General features: G+C 30.6%; 2 protein-coding genes across 2 annotated transcripts; one reads left to right on the top strand and one right to left on the bottom strand.

The window, feature by feature from the left end:
- Positions 1-611: 611 nt before the first annotated feature.
- On the top strand, positions 612-16,739 carry LOC117204243 (proton-coupled amino acid transporter-like protein pathetic). Its single transcript, XM_033441452.1, has 8 exons — positions 612-1,964; positions 7,371-7,436; positions 8,126-8,218; positions 8,552-8,909; positions 11,244-11,519; positions 11,985-12,163; positions 12,632-12,801; positions 13,998-16,739. Exons 1-8 carry the CDS (start codon positions 1,891-1,893, stop codon positions 14,237-14,239), a joined length of 1,458 nt encoding a protein of 485 aa, XP_033297343.1. The 5' UTR covers positions 612-1,890; the 3' UTR covers positions 14,240-16,739.
- Positions 16,740-17,053: 314 nt separating this feature from the next.
- On the bottom strand, positions 17,054-20,319 carry LOC117204047 (sensory neuron membrane protein 2-like). The gene is made up of 8 exons (XM_033441047.1): positions 20,155-20,319; positions 19,554-19,708; positions 19,008-19,170; positions 18,479-18,727; positions 17,982-18,189; positions 17,541-17,749; positions 17,239-17,481; positions 17,054-17,065 (listed from the first exon to the last, which is right to left on the bottom strand). The coding sequence occupies exons 1-8, from the start codon at positions 20,317-20,319 to the stop codon at positions 17,054-17,056; spliced, it is 1,404 nt and encodes a 467-aa protein (XP_033296938.1).
- Positions 20,320-20,390: the final 71 nt, after the last annotated feature.

Below are 20,390 nucleotides of genomic sequence, written 5' to 3' on the forward strand. Positions count from 1 at the left end.
CCCAATTTTCCTTCCTCTAAGCAATTTCAAGACTATGGATATTTATGGAAATTCATGTTTCTATAAATATAATGTACAAAGTGGAAATTACGTGGAAAATTGTATTGTTTATTAAATATTGCAAAGCTTACTGTACTTCGTATATTTTATATATCTTCGCATGTTACGTGCATTCTGTGCATTTCTCTATCTTCAAATTTCCCATAAGTTCATAAAAATCCGCAGTCTAATAATGGGCAATCTTCTTCTCGCGAACTATCACTAATTACCCCATTTCCCCCATAAACCAAATTCTTTGACATTCTCGTACGTCGAAACTGTATCAGTGCGGCGTGATTCATCCGCTTGAGCCACTTACGCAACGTTCGAAATCACGAAGTGGGTCGGCGAAGAGGTGACAGGAGGAAAAAGAGCGTCGCCAGGGAAAAGAGTTCAGGAGATCAGTGACATTAGAGAGGGTAGCTCGGTGGAGGGAATGATCGTTTCAATTGGGCGAAAAGACGAAGCTGATTTGAACGGAAGGAGATAGAAGGAAGGTGAAAGGGACGAGGCGAAATACAGACGATACGAGATCGGCTTGGTAGAGCAAGAGTCGATTCGCGTGGTTCCAGTGGCCCTCGGTACGCGCGATCGTCACGATGCTAAGGACGACTCGCTCGAACGACAACCGTCTTTTCGCGAGCACGTTCGATAGAACATATTAGGAGGACGGCCTCTATCTCCCCTCCCTCGAGTTACGACGTCAATTCTAGCGGGACACTAGCGAGTTGAATCGCGCGTCTCTGTCTCTATACACACCGGCTCGTATATATACCTGCGTAACGCCGAAAAAACCTGGCCAGTCGTGTACGACGCCTGTCACCGTTCCACGCGCGAGTTTTCCTGCGCCGCGTTTCCTCCTTGCTAATACGTTGACACTTTTTCAACGTTCGTGGACGATATCTTTCATTCTTCCTGCGAGAACCTCTCCAGCCATATCATTGGAAAGAAGACGCTGATTAAAGAAACATCGAGGATTTCCTGTAATTTAGCAGGAATTTTGACAAATTCGAAGGAAAAAGATTTTTAGGGAGTCTACAGTTTACTAACAGTGTTAGTAAAAGTGGAATAGTTGGAAAGATTTTTTAAACGTAAGAATCAGAAAGTAAATTAAATTACGCTCGAAGAATTGGGGAATATAGAAAAAATTGAAGGTTATGGAATTGAGAGTTCCTGCGAGACGCATAAAAGGAAACGATAGAACAGATCGTTCACTGACAGTGGCGAAGTAAGTACAACGTCAGGACAACGTCTCGACGTTAACATCAACGCGGTCGCTTGAAAAGCCGAAATTCATCAGGTTTAACGCTTTCGCGTTTCAAAATTTTCATCGAGCTGTACCCATCAACAACGCTGTCTTCTTCGTTGAATTGACAAATTTCTGCAGTTTCCTGTATACTTTTAACGCACGTTTCCTCGCAACGGTGACAGAGCGACTGCCGTATGAATTTTATTGCCCTTAAATCATCTTAAACCTAGTATAAACAAGTAATTAACGGTGATAATAAAATATCAATCATCGAAAGACGATCGAGAAGCTGGGTTGTGGAAACAGAAGCACACTTACAGTCGAGTTTCGTGTGTGAGGATCATCTAGCGCTGTATCAAAATAAATCATACTGCACGATAGTAGTCAAGACTCATCTAAGAATCGCCGATAAATCGTTATCTCCTACGAGATTACTATTGCGTGTTGAAAGATAAATAAGATACGGGAAGGAGGCCGAAATAATTCAAGTCTTCAGGAGGATCGAATCAGTGAAAAAACGATTCGAGGAAGAAGGATCTTTTCCAAGAGGCTCGTTCGAGAATGTGAATTGCAAGTTGATCAAAGATCGAACTTTTTTATTGATGTCCTTGATAGAACAATCGGAAGGCATCAGCAATTTCTCAAGAGAATTCGGAATTAACGACCGAGAATACAGGTAAGTACATTTATGTAGAATGTGTTAGCAACGTATTTCAAGCTAAAAAGAATCGTTTAAAGCAATATGTAAGTAGCTGTTGATAATTCGCGTTATGCGATGAAATAATCTCTGAACGAGCGATTCGTTTCGCGATTATCGAGAACGTTTATTGATAATCAGTGCGTTCCGATGGGCTGGATATCCCTAAATCGAAAATCAGACTTTCGAGCGTCACAATTTCGATAAGATTTGCCCCACACGAACGATTCGTTGTGCTTCCTATTCAAATCGTTTTTGAATCTTCACCTGAGGAGATTTTATGTAGAGATTACGACGAACGTATGTTAATTAATTTTCTATCGGTAGATCTCGAGATTTTTTTAATTTGTTTGTTTAAAGAGCCCAAGGTATATGAGATTGATCGAGAAAAAGATTGAATCCGTAGAGCTGAAGTACAATTATGTTTCTTTAAGTGTAATTGTTAAATGAGTTAAAAAGAGTAGGTTGTAAAGATAATATGTCTGTTCATTTACCATTTGAAAAGACAAGCGATTTTAGAGGGACATATTTAAGACTCTGGATTTATTTTTATGGATTCTGAAATGAATGCACGTTACGTAAACATTGCAACGTGTAGTCGTGAAATACATTTTCGCAATCGTTTGATATGGATTTTGAAGTGGCTTTGTTTATTTCCATAAGTTGGTATTCTTGTACACGTTTGAAATTTAACAAGAAAGATTAATTAAAATTGTTAAAAAAATCATTTCTACCTTTTCAATTATTTTCTAAAGTTTATATTTAATATATCTATCACAAAGATTAGAATTTAAAATGAAATTATACATGCATTAATCTTTATCTGATGCAACTATCTTTAACGTACTAGAATTTAGAAAACCTCCAAATTATTTTAATTCTATTGAATATAAATATTAATTTGTTTTTTAGTAGAACGTATAGCTGCAATCGCCTGTTGAAATCTAAGTAAAATCGCTAATTATAAACTTGTATTTTATTAGGTATCTTTAAATGATAATTTGGAGAAAATGTTACAAATTTTTATTATTCCTTAAAAAATAGAAATATATATTACTATTATCATTATTATAAAATGCTAACATACTTTTTTTTATTAAAAATGCTAATATACTTTGCTTTAATATTACCAAGTTATTAGTTATTATATATGAGGTAAATTGCCTTAAAAACCAAAGTATCTCTTTTTCTAGAGACTATCGTTTTAGAGCATTTTTTATAGGAAATGTCTGTTTTTCGCCGCAATGTGCGATAGAATATGTATCGCCGGAAGGCTCATTTTTGTGTTCATGTTAATTGCCGTAACAGAAATCTTGACGTTAACATGTTTTTCGCAATAATGTATGTAATTCAAAGTTCGTCATCACGATTTTCTTAAACCACATATCTTTTTGTTCACAATATACATGTGTGTATTTCCTGGAAACTACGCACCACATAAAATCGGGCAATTTCAGCGCTCGATACAAACGGCATTTAAAATTATGTAAAATTGTCGATAGTAGGAACGTATTATTTGTGAATTTTTGCAAATAATACATTACATCAAATGATATCTTGAATAATTGATGGCTTAATATGAAAAATATTTTGAATAAATAATTTAAGATAAATTCTATAATAACAAATAGAAAATTAATTAATTAATATAAACTATTTTTAATGACTCACAGTCTTCTTGCAGACTTATACATATGATTATTCTAACGTAACTAACTACAACTAACATAAATGAAATCTATATTTTCCAAGAAATGGTTAAGAATATTAAAAAAAATCTACTTTCTTCAAAAATAAGAAAAAGGTTGAAAGAACATAGTTTTCAATATACGTATAAAATGGTAAAAAATGGCCATATTGCTTGATTATAGATTCATAAATTTTCAATTTGAGATACGAGTCGCGTGCCCGCCGTGTGTACCGGAAGTCAACTATCATTGCGTTCGTGCAATAGTGTATCAGATGGACACTGAAATGTGAATTTATCGTGGAATGTGGTTAACAGGTGGGAAAATAGGAAACGATGTGTTCCAGGATAATTGAGATCTGCGCAATTACATATGTATATGCACGCGATAAGGATTTATGACGAGCAATTTTTAAATTTTATTACTACGCTGTGAGTTAACTCTTTCGCATAAGTGAACGAAATATCTTAACAGACTATGTCGTTCACGTGATACTTCGGACGAGATATCTCGGAGCCATACAATGTCGTCTATATCATCGTACTGTCGGAAAATAATGGGATTTCATAAAAATGTTCAGAAATTTATAGATAATAAAAAAGAATAAGAAAAGATAACAATATTTTCTAAATAGAAAATTGTTATCTATTAATATTTTAACGAAAGGAGACAATTTCTTTCATATCGATTTCCTTGCTTATAGATTCTCGCAAGCGCACACTACCACTTTCTATCATAAATCTGTAAGTGAAACTGTCCGCCTATAAATTTGCAATAAATAACGGAATATTCGTATGTAACAGCGTTACTAAAATATAATGAAAGTACTTTCGTACGAAATAGAACAGCTCTAAGCACAATAATAGCGCATTATGCAACATTTTACGACAAGAGGAAATCAATTCTAATGTGACCTTTCGTAAATCACGCTCGTGCGAATTTGCACAAAGCGGCCACGACAATTCGTGCAGACATTATCCTGAGATATCGACATTTTCAGTCCAGGATTCCAGATCTCATCGGATTAACCATACTCGTCGAGCTCGGTATACCTAGAGCCTAATAGTAAGCATAATTTACGTTTAAGAAGCATTGTGGTTATTCGTGACTCCTTTCTGTCTCTTGCTCACATCTGAATATTTATTAGCCACATCGTGAACTGTTTTTGCATCCTTATGTTAGAAAATCCCACGTAGATTGTGTACCATGGAAGCATTCAAGGATATGTCTGAGTTGGAACGTTGTAATCGTACGTAGGATCGGTCGATTGCTTAACGAGTCTTGTCGATACCTCGATCTTGCGGGTTTAACGGATCACATCATTGTGATCACGGAAAAATAAATAGAAATAAATAGAAAAATGGATATTGTGAAATTCTCGTTACATTGTGGCATTCGTATCATCGTGGCATTAAAAAAGTGACCAGACAGATAAGAACGAAATAATTGCAAGGACTTGCGAAGTTTATGCTTCTTGTGCCTCGATTTTTCAACAACTGTCCTTCGTCATAAAATTCTCTTTTCTTTTTCTGCTTTATTCAACCGACGATAATAATCGTTTACTAACCTTGCGCAAAGTAGGAAAAATGTTATCACAAATAATCTAAAATACGTAAATGCTGACATTAAGCTCTATTTTGTATCGAATGATCGAATTAAACCTTACGTCGTAGCATCGAATGTTATGCAACGCAATTCTGATCCATCTTATCCATTCTTATGGCATCTTAGCCATTTGCACCTGCTATTAACGCATATTAGTATGAGAAAAACGTGTATCTTTTTCTATAATACAATAACAATAAAAACCATTTTGTGAATAAATTATCTAATACAATGCGATAATAAATGTTGAATCATGTGTTATATTCACAATTCGCTTATGTTAATTGTTGTCGTTAATAAATGTAAATGTACGTTCTGCGATATTCAGATGCAAGTGTAACTATTGTGGAGCTGAGATATTGCGTCTAAAACATTTTGCAAATTTTTTTACATAATATCATGAAATTATTTTGTATAATGTTGATTCGAAATGGATAGCATACAATTTTCTTTCATTTAACTTTTAATCTATTTTCTCTCCTTTTCTCCGATTTATTTTGTAGCTGATCGTTGTTGATAACTTAACACTGTATGCAATTTCGTGTTTGTTGATACCGGTTCCTGAAACCAAGCCGAATTCTTTTGAATTTTTACAATTTTATAATCTTATCATGTCTATAATTATAATTAACATTTGTATATATTATACGTAATCGCATTTTTCAATGCCACTTTAAATATGCATTTTGAATTTGGTATCCACTTGAAGTCGCGTTACTTGAATCAATATAATTTCAAGTCGAATAGCTTGACTTATATGAACACAATTTTGAATTTAAATCACTTGAATTCAAGTCCCTTGAATCTAAGTAATTGGACTAATCTGAACAAACTATAGTTTTCAAGTTACATGAATTTTAGTAACTTTGAAATATATTATATTATTACTATTAAAATATTAAATAAATAAATAAATTTATTGAAATGCATTATAAGATACCATAATAATGAATTCTTAATAAATATAATGGTGAATCCAAATATAAAAGTAAATTGTGAATCAGTAATGCAAAGTGAAATTCATACCAATAAAATTACTTGAAACCATATGGGTTCAAGCAACAAAGCGCTATGTGATATGAACGAGGCTTAAAGCTTTTTAAGATAATCGATCAGAGAATTAACAGACATAAATTTTTTTAAGTCATGGAAATAATCTAAATGATAAGTAAGAAATGGCGATCCATATCCGTATGGAAAATTTTTATCGATAAAAGTAAGACCTTCGCCGATTGCTACATTGGTGCCGTGCTTAAGTCTAACATAAGTACCTATGTACCACCTTAAAAATCATTTTGTTTTCAAACATCATCGTTATCAATGGCAATCAAATTAAACTTGAGACATTGTCATTGAGATCGTCATCATTTTTGATGTTGACATTTGTGACGTCATATGATAGGCAGTCGTATAGATTTTAATCATTGCTGGTTTGATTATCTATTTTAACGATATAAATATTGCTACCACGAAATTCAACTCACAGAGATTCTATCTTAATCACTCCTGTAGTATATGATCGATAAAATATCGAAGATTAGTAGCAAATGTATTAATTGTGATTCTAGAAAATACTTTTGGAAATCTGATGTGCTTTTTAATTAGGACAAATGCAATAATGAGCGTAGATACATAAATATTGAAGTTAATTAATACGCAAAGTTTTAATCTATTTTATCGAAAGTATTATTTGCATAGTACTATGACGTATAATATATACAGTTAAGATTTTTAGATATTGGCACTGATATACTATGTATTATATAATGTTAAATATTTAATTTATCCTTTTGTACGGGTCATATGTGAACGCACTCCTAATCTTTTCGTGAAAGTTTTAGATAAAAATCTGCATACAGTTGAGGAAGTGTTCTTTCTCTTGTTTTATTCATGTTCGTTTTAATTTTATAAGCATCTACAATATTCGTATACAAAAGGAGCACATATTTATACTATAGAATATAGTTTTTGGCGAATAGAATTCAAAAGTAGCAGTCTTAAGGTGCGGAGATCATTATTTTAAAAATTATGCGTGTATGTAGTAAAATGATATTGCGATTTTAATCAGATAATTGTGTATATGTTGTTTTAGATTCACCATGGGGAAATGTACAAAGTCAGAACCTACAGAAAGTCCTATGCAGGAATTTAATAGCAGGTATGGATTAACTTTTATTTGCAATTTCATTCACGTTAATTAAATGTGCAATATCAAATTAAATTTATTTGTAGGTTTTATTAATTGTATCATTCCTATCGATAGACGTAGAACCTCTTTGATAATGTCATTAGTATTAATTTTCATTAAATTCATTAATTTCATAAGTGAATTTGAATTTTTATTGATAATTCTAATCTCAATAAAATTTTCGTTATCAATCATTATTAACGTAAGGCACTGTGTATTGTGTATGTTGCTACACGTTTATTTCTATATTTATGTCAATTATTTGTTGAAACTTGATGAAACCCTATTCTCCAATGATAAATAATCATTGATTAACTAGAATTAATTATAGAATCTTCATATTTAGATATTTCTTGCGTATGGTACTTGAAAAAAGAATTTACATTTACTTTCTTCTAATATATATAACCAAATATAAATAAATATAACCAAATTGAAAAATATAGGATCTTTCAAACAGATTATAAATGAGTAATGTACTCCAATTAGAATAAAAGGTTTTATTTGATAAATTTCTACGTCGTAAAATATTATACAATTGTCCACTTTAACCTCCCATGTTCTGAATTACTTTGAAAAATATATGATAGTATCAAGAGGCACGAAACAAGATAGCATCTTCGACACATAATGTAATGACGTATTTTTTCTGTGATCAGTACAAAAATAGCTACTGTCATGATCGGAGAATACAATGAGAAGGACGAACTATACAATCCCTTTGAACACCGTGATAAGAAAAATACCAATTCGTAAGTTATCTTTTCTTCATATCAGAACATAAAATCTAGTCATACTATTGACCAGTGAATTTCAAGATCGTTTACACTTCATTGTTACGATATAAGTAAATTCAATATATTTTATTTTAATTTAATTAGAGTATCTGATACTATACGAAATAGTACAAAATAACTGAAAAAGATAGTTTTATTAATTACTGTCTTGTTTGACTTCTTTTATAATGTCATTGGTTATTATTACTCTGGACCGGCAGTATACCGTTTAAGAAAAGAACTACCATTAGAAAAAGAAATCGCGAGAAATGTACAACATAATAAATATACAAATTGTTCTTGTTACAGAGACTTCGGTGCTCTAGCTCACCTATTAAAATCGTCTCTTGGCACCGGAATCCTTGCTATGCCAAATGCGGTTAAGAATGGCGGAGCGTTATTCGGTGGAATCGGTACTATAATAATCGGTATAATATGCGCGCATTGTGTCCACATACTGGTTCGTTCGTCCCACGTGCTATGCAAGAAAACGAAAACACCACAGATGACATTCGCCGAGACAGCGGAGGCTGCGTTTTTCAATGGACCGAAAACATTAAGGCCATTCGCGAACGCAAGTCGAATATTAGTAAATATTGCATTGTGTGCGACTTACTTGGGCGGTACGTGCGTCTATGTGGTATTCATATCGACCTCGATCAAACAGGTAAATCTTACACGCTGGTTTCCAACAGTTATTATAATAGCAGTCTGTTATATTGTGCAGTCGTAGAAAAAAACAATGGCAGTAGAAAACTATAAAACGAGTTTCCTTGTACTCACTTGTCATTCGTGATAGTTAAAGAAACAATAAGTACACAATACCCTGCTAACAAAGCAAATAATATACTTTGACCAAAGAGTCGTTCGATAAAAGATAGCCAGTTGTAGAAGTTCAGACAAATTTAAAACGCAAATAGACAGTAAAACACAATATTCCGCTAAAAATATTAATATGCCTCGATTATATTTCCGATATACAAATAGTTGAAGTGCTGGTGGAGCATTGATATCAATGAATTATATTTAAAAAATGCGACAGTTGAATCGAGTGTTGAAACAGCATGTCGGTGCTCGAAAGATACCGATAATTTGAATATCAGTCTGATAATGTCATTTCAGCGTTGAAACATTCGTTATCCACAATTTTAACTAACGAGTGGAAAATTCGCAACCTAACAATTTTATCTATCTACGTAAATTTGCCGCTGCGATCAATAGGATCTTCCTTTTTACTACTCATCTTTAACAAATTAATAAACGTGAAATTGTTCGTTCTTTTAATGAAAAATGTTCATATTGGAGTATTTATTTATTAGCTTCGGCTATTATCATTTTGTCGTTTATTTCCCCAATTTGAAGAAATTTAAAATAATTTATTATGTTGGTATCGGTTATTGGCAACGTATACTATAAATAATTGGTTGTATCATAAAATAGTGTTATATTAATACATTTCCGCATTGATATATTAATATTATAGTAATTTTTTTTTGCAATGTAATTTTACATTAAAATATAGGAATTTGTTTATAGGAAAGGCGATATCAACAGTTGAATACTAACATGAAAAATTTTTTCGTGAATGCTGAGTTTCTGTTCTTAATATCTGCCAATTATACATGTACAGATTCAGGAAAGTATTTGAACAGTTAAAGAAACCTTATGAATTCCCTGTAAAAAGTATAAAATGCGACGTATCACGTTTCTTCCTTGTAATTTTCATATAGTTGATAGATATTTATTAAAAGTTTTCCATTCTATTTCCAAGTGGTCTGTGAATCACCGTATCGGTTACATTTATAAGCCATTAACGTGGAAGTTTACTTAAATATATGCACAATAATTCCTTGTTCAGACAACTAGTCATATTTCATTATTCATTGCCTAATAATTATTCATTGTGCTGTTTGTGAATATCTACGTATAAAAGCAATTCAAATTTTTGGTTTCAAAATATAATAGCAAAGATATTGCTATAATATATTGCTGTAATGGTTACTAAAAATTCCATTTTAGAATTCGAATTAACAAACATTATTTTTAACAACATAACATAGTAAGTACGATATTATGATTAAGTTATATATCAAATTAATAATCTACCATTCTCTCTCTATGTTTACTGTTCTATAATCTACAAGCGAATAGAATCTGTAAATAATATTCATCTCCTTAACCACATCAAAAGGTAGATTGTAAAACCACTCTAATCTGCGATCGTCTCGTTTCCTTTGTCCTCGTTCATCGTTGCACGTGCATCTTTCTCTTTTTTTCCTTGATCACAATTGAAAATCTGTGCCAACGCGTAGCCTCAAGACTCGTTCTGACTCGTTTAACCTGCAGGGTCCACCTTGTTTGCTTGTCCGTGAACAAAAATTACGGTCTGAATGGATTGTAACTAACTAATCGGATGATTCAACGCTAAATAAGACAGGACGTCCCATCAATTCTATTTTATCTGCAATATTTCATTTCTTTTCAGTTCAAATATCGTGATCCACTTGTAAAATGTGAAATAAAAAACGAAAAGATTAATTATGAAAGCTCTATACGATCGTATAAAATAGTGACAATAGTTTATGCGAGTTACATTTTTTCCCTCAAACGATATGGAAATTTCTTATGGTAAAATTTGGATGAACAGCGGATTTTGAATGAAATATTTCTAGGATACAATTATCATAAAACTGAGTTTCTATTGAATTTTCGTATTTCCTAAATTTTATTACTTTTATAAGCTTTACACACATTTTAATATGAATTTTCTATTTTAAATCATTTCAATTTTTATGAATGAATTTATTAAGATCTTAGTGCCTGACAAAATAGATGCTTCCTAGAAAAAATAAGTATTCTGAGCTCCAAGAGTCTCGAGACCTCACGAAGTTTCAAATTCGATTTTGATGAATTTGAAAATTCAATTTAAAATGACTCGTTTCTAATTTTTGCTCTTTGTAATAAAAGTTTTCTTACGAAATTATTGGTGGTTCTGTTTTAGGTTGTGGACTACCACACCGGCATGGACATATCTCTTCGCATGTACATACTCACGTTGATTCCTGCGGTGTTGCTGCTGGGACAAATTCGAAATTTGAAGTATCTGGTACCATTCTCCATTATGGCCAACCTTTCCATGTTGGTCGGTTTTGCGATAACTCTGTATTACATCTTCAGTGGAACTGAATCACCACAGAACATAAAGTTGATAGCGCCGGTCGAACACTTGCCTATATTTTTCGCTACTGTGTTATTCGCCATCGAGGGCATCGGCGTTGTAAGTTTGAAACAATAACTAAACTCTAGTTGTTTGTTAAAATAGTCATAGCTGTAAATCATAGCATAAATATGAGATAGTATCGTTTGGAAAAATAAGTCTTTTCTTCTTATTACTATGTACGAAGGTTTTATGAATTAATTTCTAATTATACAAAATTTTAAAGATCCCATAGTTTAAACATTATTATATAACGAATAAAATATTTCTGCAATATTCTGGATATAATAATATTATTCTTATATGATATTTACTCTTTTTGTTTTTAATACAGTTCAAAAATCTTAATACAGATTCGAAGTCCAGGACATTTAATTAAAATATGTAGCAAAGTTTTTTATCGTGATAAGTTAATTGAAATTGAAAGCTTTCAAATTTATTCATTTCATTTATAGTGGTATGAATTTTATAAATATAGAATTTTATAGATTTCGTAATGGTATAATAAAAAGATTAATTTCTTAGGTGATGCCTGTTGAAAACAGCATGCGGAATCCGCAACATTTTCTTGGTTGCCCGAGTGTCCTGAATATAACGATGACTATAGTGGTAGCTTTGTACGCTACACTGGGTGTATTCGGTTATTTGAAATACGGGGAAGCAGTTGACGCAACTATCACGCTGAACATACCAATAACAGAAATGTAAGTACGATTACGAATCAAATATTTATTAAGTTGCTTGTAATTGAATTCAAAAAGTAGATAACCTATTGTGTATACTGTATACGTATATGAAACATTACTATTTGTTATTTATCTTCAATTCAATAAAGATTTACGAATTAGAGTAAAATATTTAATTCTTAATAAAATAATCACGATTTTCTAAATTCAATTTAAAATTCACTTAATCAAATTTCTAAATAAATTTCAATTTATAAATGATTTATAACTGCTTCATGAAATATACGTAATTATTCACGAGGAAAGAATTTATGATTGTATTCTTGGAGTTTAATATTACACATATGGATAGCTTTCGAGGTATCTACAATTCGCAGAATTTTTCATAGAGGATACTTTATCATAATTTTATACACAATATTTAAATGTTCTTAAATGCTCTTAAATGGAAATAAAATTTGTATAAGCCAATATATTGTTTTACAGCCCAGGACAGATGGTGAAACTACTTATCGCTCTAGCGGTTTTGTTTACCTACGGATTGCAATTTACCGTGCCAATCGATATAATATGGAGATTAATGAAAGAGAAATTCAGTCATAAATATGAAAGAATATCTGAAACAGCGATAAGAATGTTTATAGCTTTGTTTACAAGTAAGTTGCTTTCATTTCCAAACAATTATAATCTGAGAAGACTCGAACTAATTTCCTACAAACGGATTTTGAGGAAAATGACGGAAACGATAATAAATTCTAAGGTCAATTGTTAAGAAAGAATATTTGTAACATTAGTTTCCTCTACTTTTCAATTTATTACGATACATATGTACACGATTTTTTACTAGTTATATAGTTACAAGACGCAATATGTTCTTCCTTCTCTTACTTATTTTTACTCGTAGAACATGTCGACACTGTTTGACAGGAAGAGCCTAAGATGCAATTAAATCACAAATTGCTGTCATTTTCCATGTGGTTTTTTCTCGCAACAAATTGTTCTTATTAAGCAGAGTCACGATAAAAGGATTAACGTTTTGATATTGCCGAGATAACAAGCTGTGATTACCCTTCTGGTTATTACCGGTTTACGCCACTGAGTGTGTACCAGACATGTGTGTTATTTTCCTAAGGAAGTAAGAGAGGAACGTGAATTGCAATAGAAAGACGTAGACCGGGTTAGGGGAATACTTGTTGGCTTCGTAACCGCATGACTCACTGTTAACCGTTCAATGACTCGTTCGCATTTAATTCATTGAGGATCTACCACTTTGATATTCACGTCCTTGCTGTTTACGTTGTTGATGTTTCGACTTTTCGACGCGATAACTCTGTCTCTTTATAATGCAAGCTGTGATTTCCCTCGGTTGTGATGTTACTTAATAAGCTTGTCAAACAACTGAATTTAAATACACTAGTTCACTGATTTCTACGTAGTATTCGCTACACGCAACTTTCTCGCAGCTTTTTTAAATTTCGATATATTTTTTCATAATACTTTATAATATAATACCTAAAATCTTCTCTATGTTCGATATTTAAATTGAATGCATAGAATTTTCATATATATGAATTTGAATTTTTTAACGAATCATTAAATTTTTTTATTTTTGTTAGCTAATTTTTCTGCGACGACTATTATGTAAGAATTGCAAAATATAGAATGTTGCCTTCCTTCATAGATTATTCTTTTGGTTTGAAGAACGACAAGTGTATTTATAATAAACTTTGAAATATCAAGACGAACAAATTATACTTTTCTCTTATATATTTCAATAAGTACGTATTTTAAATGTTTCAGTGTATAGACTTTTGTTTATAGAATTTTATTTAACAATTTCTTTTCCTTTCAGTTGCTGTGGCATGTCTGGTTCCAAAACTCGAACCTTTTATTTCCCTAGTCGGTTCAGTATTTTTCTCCATCCTTGGCATCGCAATCCCAGCAACCGTGGAAACAGTTTCGTGCTGGGATGGCCACTTGGGTAAGTATAACTGGAGACTTTGGAAGAACAGTGTACTTTTAATATTTTCTCTCTTAGCGTTAGTATCCGGTTCATGGATCTCCATCATAGATATAATCAAATTGTATCAATAAAGTAATGACCTAAATCTATTTATAATTGCATATGCAAAAAGGACTTAATGTAAAATTAACACGTTCGCTATGTACGTCTCGTATCCGAGTCAACATATATACCGCCGTTCATAAGTATCAGAATACTGCTCGTTCCGTACGAAAATTAATATTTGATGTAGATTATCGAAAAAACAATTACTTCGTCTTTTTCAAATTCAAAGGACCGAATTTTGTATTCACGCAAGATAATGATCCAAGACACATAATGGGGCTGACAAAAACTAACTAAAAGCTCATTGAAAAAATTTGAAATGAAATTATTATAAGTAGGAAATTCTGGCCAAAATCTGATTTTAAGAACTATTTTAAGAACTAATTTTAAGAATATATAGTATTCATAGAATCAGATAACAATAAATGTAACAGGAAAAATGATGACACGAAAGAAATTTTTGAGATAATTGTCGAGGATATTATTTTAATGTTTCACATACGAGTTCCTTACGATGTAAGATTTTTAATGAGATAGTAATTCTTAACGATTCTAATAATTTCTTTATAACTATTTAAGTTCTAGTTTTTCGTTAATGTTCTAATACTTATGAACTGTGATATAGTCTTACGATATACAATATATGTGATACCTACTTATCAGACGTAGAATACAAGTTAAAGATCGCGAAATTTGTAAAAGAAACTTTTATAATAATTTATGTAAAAAACGTGTACGTGTAAGTGTATACGATATAAAAATCGATTTTGTACAAAAATTATTTGTTAGCATAGATTATTAATAATAGAAATTCGATAAGAAGTGAATGTATTGAAATTATTAAGATTAGATCTTTTTTAAGACGCTGTCGAATATCTGTACAGTAATCGTGACATATTAGCTATCATTATTTATCATTAACGTAATTCACATTCCCATGGAGTATTTATTTTTAAGAGTGTTCGTGTACATTGTGTATTTATCTCTGCGTTATACTTAAGCATTTTTGTAATTTACGGATTTCTTGTAATTTAAAGAATATTGTAAAATCGTGAAGTATTACAATTAATTTGGTGATCATAAGATTAGATCGTAATGGAAGAAAAATCGAGAAAGCGTATCTAATTTTAAAGAGGATAAACAGATAGGTGTATTATATTCATTGTAAATATTTAAGCTAGAGATACAATATTTTTTAAACTATATAGTACGCTTTGAAATGAGTTTAGCAATAAAGTAGATTAGCGTTCGTGGACTTACTGTTAATGTAGTAGTGGTCGCATTTTAAAGTTATAGTAAATTTCTAAAAAAGAAGGTAACATACAGTTATTTATTTACTTGTATAAACGAAAAAGTAATTTTCTTGCCTATGTGTATAAATTTTAATAAACAATCTAATATTTCCAATTTAAGCGAACGGATGCGACTGTTACTACATTAAATTTGTAAGAGTAAATAGTATGCAACATCGTAAATTGTAAATTTATCACTGTATAAAACATTAAATCTATATGCATTTTTTAGAAATAATCAATTATTTTTAAACACTCTAGTGCGCTGTAACTTTCTTCGTTAGCATCGTGTTTACTGTTCAAAAATATCCGAACACTTGTTCAATATTTTAATCATAAAATTCCGGATAAATCAAACTGTAATGATTTTATTCTGTATAATCGACATGGCTGTGTATAATAGAATGTGATGATGCGATTAAATTTGCTTGTAAATGGTAACACGCAATAACAAAACTGACATTTGTAAATGTCAAACCTTTCAGAATTATTTTATTATTTGAGAAACTTTTTATTTTCAAATCAATTTTTGATTTGTAAGTCGGATTAACATGATTTTTCTAACTTGATAAAAAGCCTTTGGATGTCAATACAAATAATGATTACATACATGTAATACGTATACATGTTTAATAACCAAATGAATATAGTATTGCTACGTTTGTTAATGGTTAAGCTGTAAAAAGAAACTAAACTAAACTAAACTAAATTTTCACAATACTTATGAACTGTAGTGTGCATTTATTGAAATGCCTCAAATGCTTGTGCACGTGAGGGTCTCTGTGCGATATTATTGGATCGTGAATTTGATGATATTAGTAACGATTCTGCAAATGTTGGTTGTGTTTTGCGTTTTGTACAATTACAATACATTACAGCGACGAAAGTCAAATGAATTCCAATCATCAAAGGAATTATGTTTATATACCGAAAAATTGTTATTAGACGAAGCGTTTGATATGTGAATCCTATAATCTCTAACGTTGGCGTGTTTCCCTGTAAAATATTTATTAGACAATTAGTTCGTCTATCGATATCTGAGAAAAATTGTAATTATATTTTGTACATTTTGATGTGATCTGGACTATGATGTAATGAAAGATTGTATTCATAAATTAACATCTGTTTGTAAAAATGTATAATGTTATTCAATTTCTTTGTCAGAATTTTCCAATGACGACGAAATATCAGACTTTCTTAAGAATGAATAGTGAATAAAATATATTGAATCAAATCAGCTTCGTTGCTATGAAATTAAATTCCCTGCCTACTGATGGATAAATGTTAATTCAATATTATTTTATTGCACAATATAATGATTGAACAAATATCAAGCACAACTATGAATCCGTCGAGGAGAATTAATTTTTTGGTCTCTAAGATTCCCGAATATTATTCCATTATATTTTTTACTCTTGTTTATCATACTTTCATTTTTAAAGAAAACGAACAAATACATACATAACATAATAAACTCAATTTTTAGTAAAGTTCTTTTCTTATTATCATTCGCGAAATACTTTGGTGCCAACTTTGAAATCGAAAAATCTACCACATTCGCTATTCATAATAAATGTAATATAATATAAGTATAATATCCATAATAAATTCATAATAAACGATATGTCTTGAGAATTGAACCGTATAATTTTAATCAATTGCATTTCGTAAGTGAAATCATATATGTTTAGTAAACAAGATAAAATGATAGGAACTGTCTTGAAGGATCTTACATTTCCGCACCACATAAGCGGAAAATATCCCTCGCTGACATTTGAAAGCAACTCTACTGACTGTTTTTCCAAATATAAATTTAGTTGTATCCTTTTCTGTCCAGAAAGAGGCGTTCCGGTATATGGTTCGATAATGATGTAAGTTTCATGCAGCCTTTCATCAGGGTTTAAACCACCTGCGTACTTTAACAGCTGTGGATCACCGTGTAAAAAGTGTGGCTCTGATAAGATTACCGGCAGTTTCTGTAATAATATTAAATCTTAAATTAAAGGAAGATATTTCTATTTTATTATAATGTTACCTGACATTCCCAGACATCGATTAAGCCTTGTGGTAAACATTTTGGTATTTTATTTTCTAATAAACAATAGCACTGCGTCGTGTTTAAAAACCATGTCCTTTCCTTCATGACGAATCGTGAGCCAATTAAACCTCGTACCGAAATTTCATCTTTATAATCCGCTTCGATTGTTCTACACATACATCTTGATAACTGATACGGTATATTAACTTAAATAAAGTTATTTTTATTTAACAGTTAGCCAGTGTAATGAAGTAACAACAAATTTCAAGATAAAAGATTTGAATAATAATTATTTCTCTATTCTCAAGATTTCTTTCTTCCTGATATCAGATACAAAAAATACATGGTTTAAAAGTTTTATAAGAAATAATATTTCGTATTACATGAGAATGTGCATAAAGTTTTTAGTAATACTTTAAAAAATAATGTCGTACCTACATAAATCTGGTACAAACGTTGAAACAAAAGGCAATGGTTTTATTAATGGTGCCCAAATGATTGAGTCAGTTCCTCTTATTATATTACAATCTTCAGAGTTCCACATTGTTTGTTTTCTTTTTCCCATATAAGATGTTATATCTCCTAATCTCGTTATATCATTAACACCTCTGTTAACAGAAAATGGCCCACGAAAAGTAGCGTTCATCTACCAATTGGGAAAATTAGTATTATTTATATACGCATTTACTTAAATATTACTATGAATATTTTTCGAACACCTTAGAAACATGAAACATTTTGTTAGCTGTTATGAAAATATCTGAATAATTCCTGCATTCCTTGACATTATTGTCTAAATTTAAAAGTAGAAAATGTTGGAAACTTATTATTATTAAAATATGTAAAGAATTTTTAATAAAAATTTTTATGACAAAGTATTAAAAATACAAAAATATGTTGCAAAAATATGTTTTATTTTTGCAAACAATTTTTACCCTCTGAAAGATACTGAGTAGATAATCATCTTGCTTGTCGGTTTTTCTCAACGCTTGTGGCAGATTACTGTCCAATGTTTTGCATATCACATCCAATTCAGGGAATTTTCTTAAATTGCACGAAACTTTAATTCCATTGAAAAGCAGATCGTTAGGATTAGCTTTCAGAAAAATGGAACTACGGTTTGGAAATAGTTTCGGTATGTTATTACCATATTTTTCCATATATTCAGGAGGTAAGCTGGAGAGCTATACAAACATAATTAATTAAAATTATACATACCATTTACAGTTAAAGGTAATTAAATAATTCAGTATGCGAAAGGATAAACGTTTAAATAAATCGTATGGACAATATTTTACATATTAGATTACTATAGATATTCTGTGTTAATATAATAATATTAAACTATTGAATAATTACGTAATCGATTATTGTCGAACTAAGAAGTTATTTTTTTTAACTTAAATAGAAGATGTCTAAAAAACGAGTTATAGAGCTTTCATCTTCATATGCAATTATACTTGCCATCGACATGGTACCAATGTATGCAGGATTTAATATAGTGATTTTGTCATGTTTAGATAATTTCACACTCAAGTCTTTGTTAAAACTGTACATAGACTTTGTTGTATATGTAATTTCATCCATCGCATCGTCCACATCTATAATTTGTTTCTCGAGTATTTCACTAAATGTATTATAATATACATGTTAAAAAACGAATTAACAAGGATTGATAAATATTTAAAAACTTATTAGATCCAAATATTTACGGTATATGTGTATTCAAATAATTAACTAAAATTAAACGATAAACACATTTTTTAAAATATTACTCATCTAAAATATTCCAAGATATAATATCTTTACGATACTATAATATTTCCTAATTAATACACTAACTAGCAAACATAAATTAGAAATATAAAACATGACGTATGACAAAATAGCGTATTCGAAACAATATGTTAACAATAAATACAATTGCATTTCTAGAAAAATATAAATTTCATTAAAATTTAATACACGAGACGTACAACATAAGTACTTTCGTTCAATTTAATCTCTTACTCATAAGTAAATGGACCAACTTCATTGAAATATGGATTACTTCCACTCATCACTTCATCGGGATTGGTAACATTGAAAAAATGACACGTAAAAGTTAACTGTATAGGTGACTTCCATACTTTGTATATTTCTGAATCTTCACGCAGTGATAATGCCTGTAAATTGTTATTTTACATGAGTAAATTTTGTGTAACTTATACGCATTATACAAATTTCTAATTTGAGCGAATTATATCATATCTTGAAAGAGTAATGTTTGAACTTTTATTATACTGAATTCAAATGTGTCATCGTTTTAAAAGGATGATTGAAAGGTAATTTTATTATAATTTGCAACTTTTCCAACGGTGTTCATACTATTCAATTTTCATTAAAACGAAGAACCATTTTTTGTAAAATACGAAAATTTATTTTTCATAGTAAATTCAGTCTCCAAGAAAAGAAAAATAACATCATCTCGAAAGAAACATTATACAAAAATTTAAATATCTATATTTAGATTAACATATTGATATAATGTATGGTTTCATAACAATGAAGAAGTTAATATTCTAATATCACGAATATAAATATTTAAATTAATATAACAGTTGGATCTTACCTCGGTTATTTTACTAATAAGTATGTTCGAGAATAGCTCGGTTTGAGACACGTATAAACCAAAAATAATCCATATAATTGCACAGCCGTAATAACACCACATTTTATAAAAATTACTGCGAACTTTTTCTTTAAAATTATCAGTTTGTCTAATATTAGGAGACATAATGCCAGTATTTTATTTCCGTATATGTATATTCTAATATTTATTTCAGTGTTCTCAATCTTGTGCACAAA

This window comes from Bombus bifarius, unplaced genomic scaffold (genome assembly GCF_011952205.1).
Source record: "Bombus bifarius isolate JDL3187 unplaced genomic scaffold, Bbif_JDL3187 scf7180000007977, whole genome shotgun sequence".
NCBI classification, from domain to species: domain Eukaryota; kingdom Metazoa; phylum Arthropoda; class Insecta; order Hymenoptera; family Apidae; genus Bombus; species Bombus bifarius.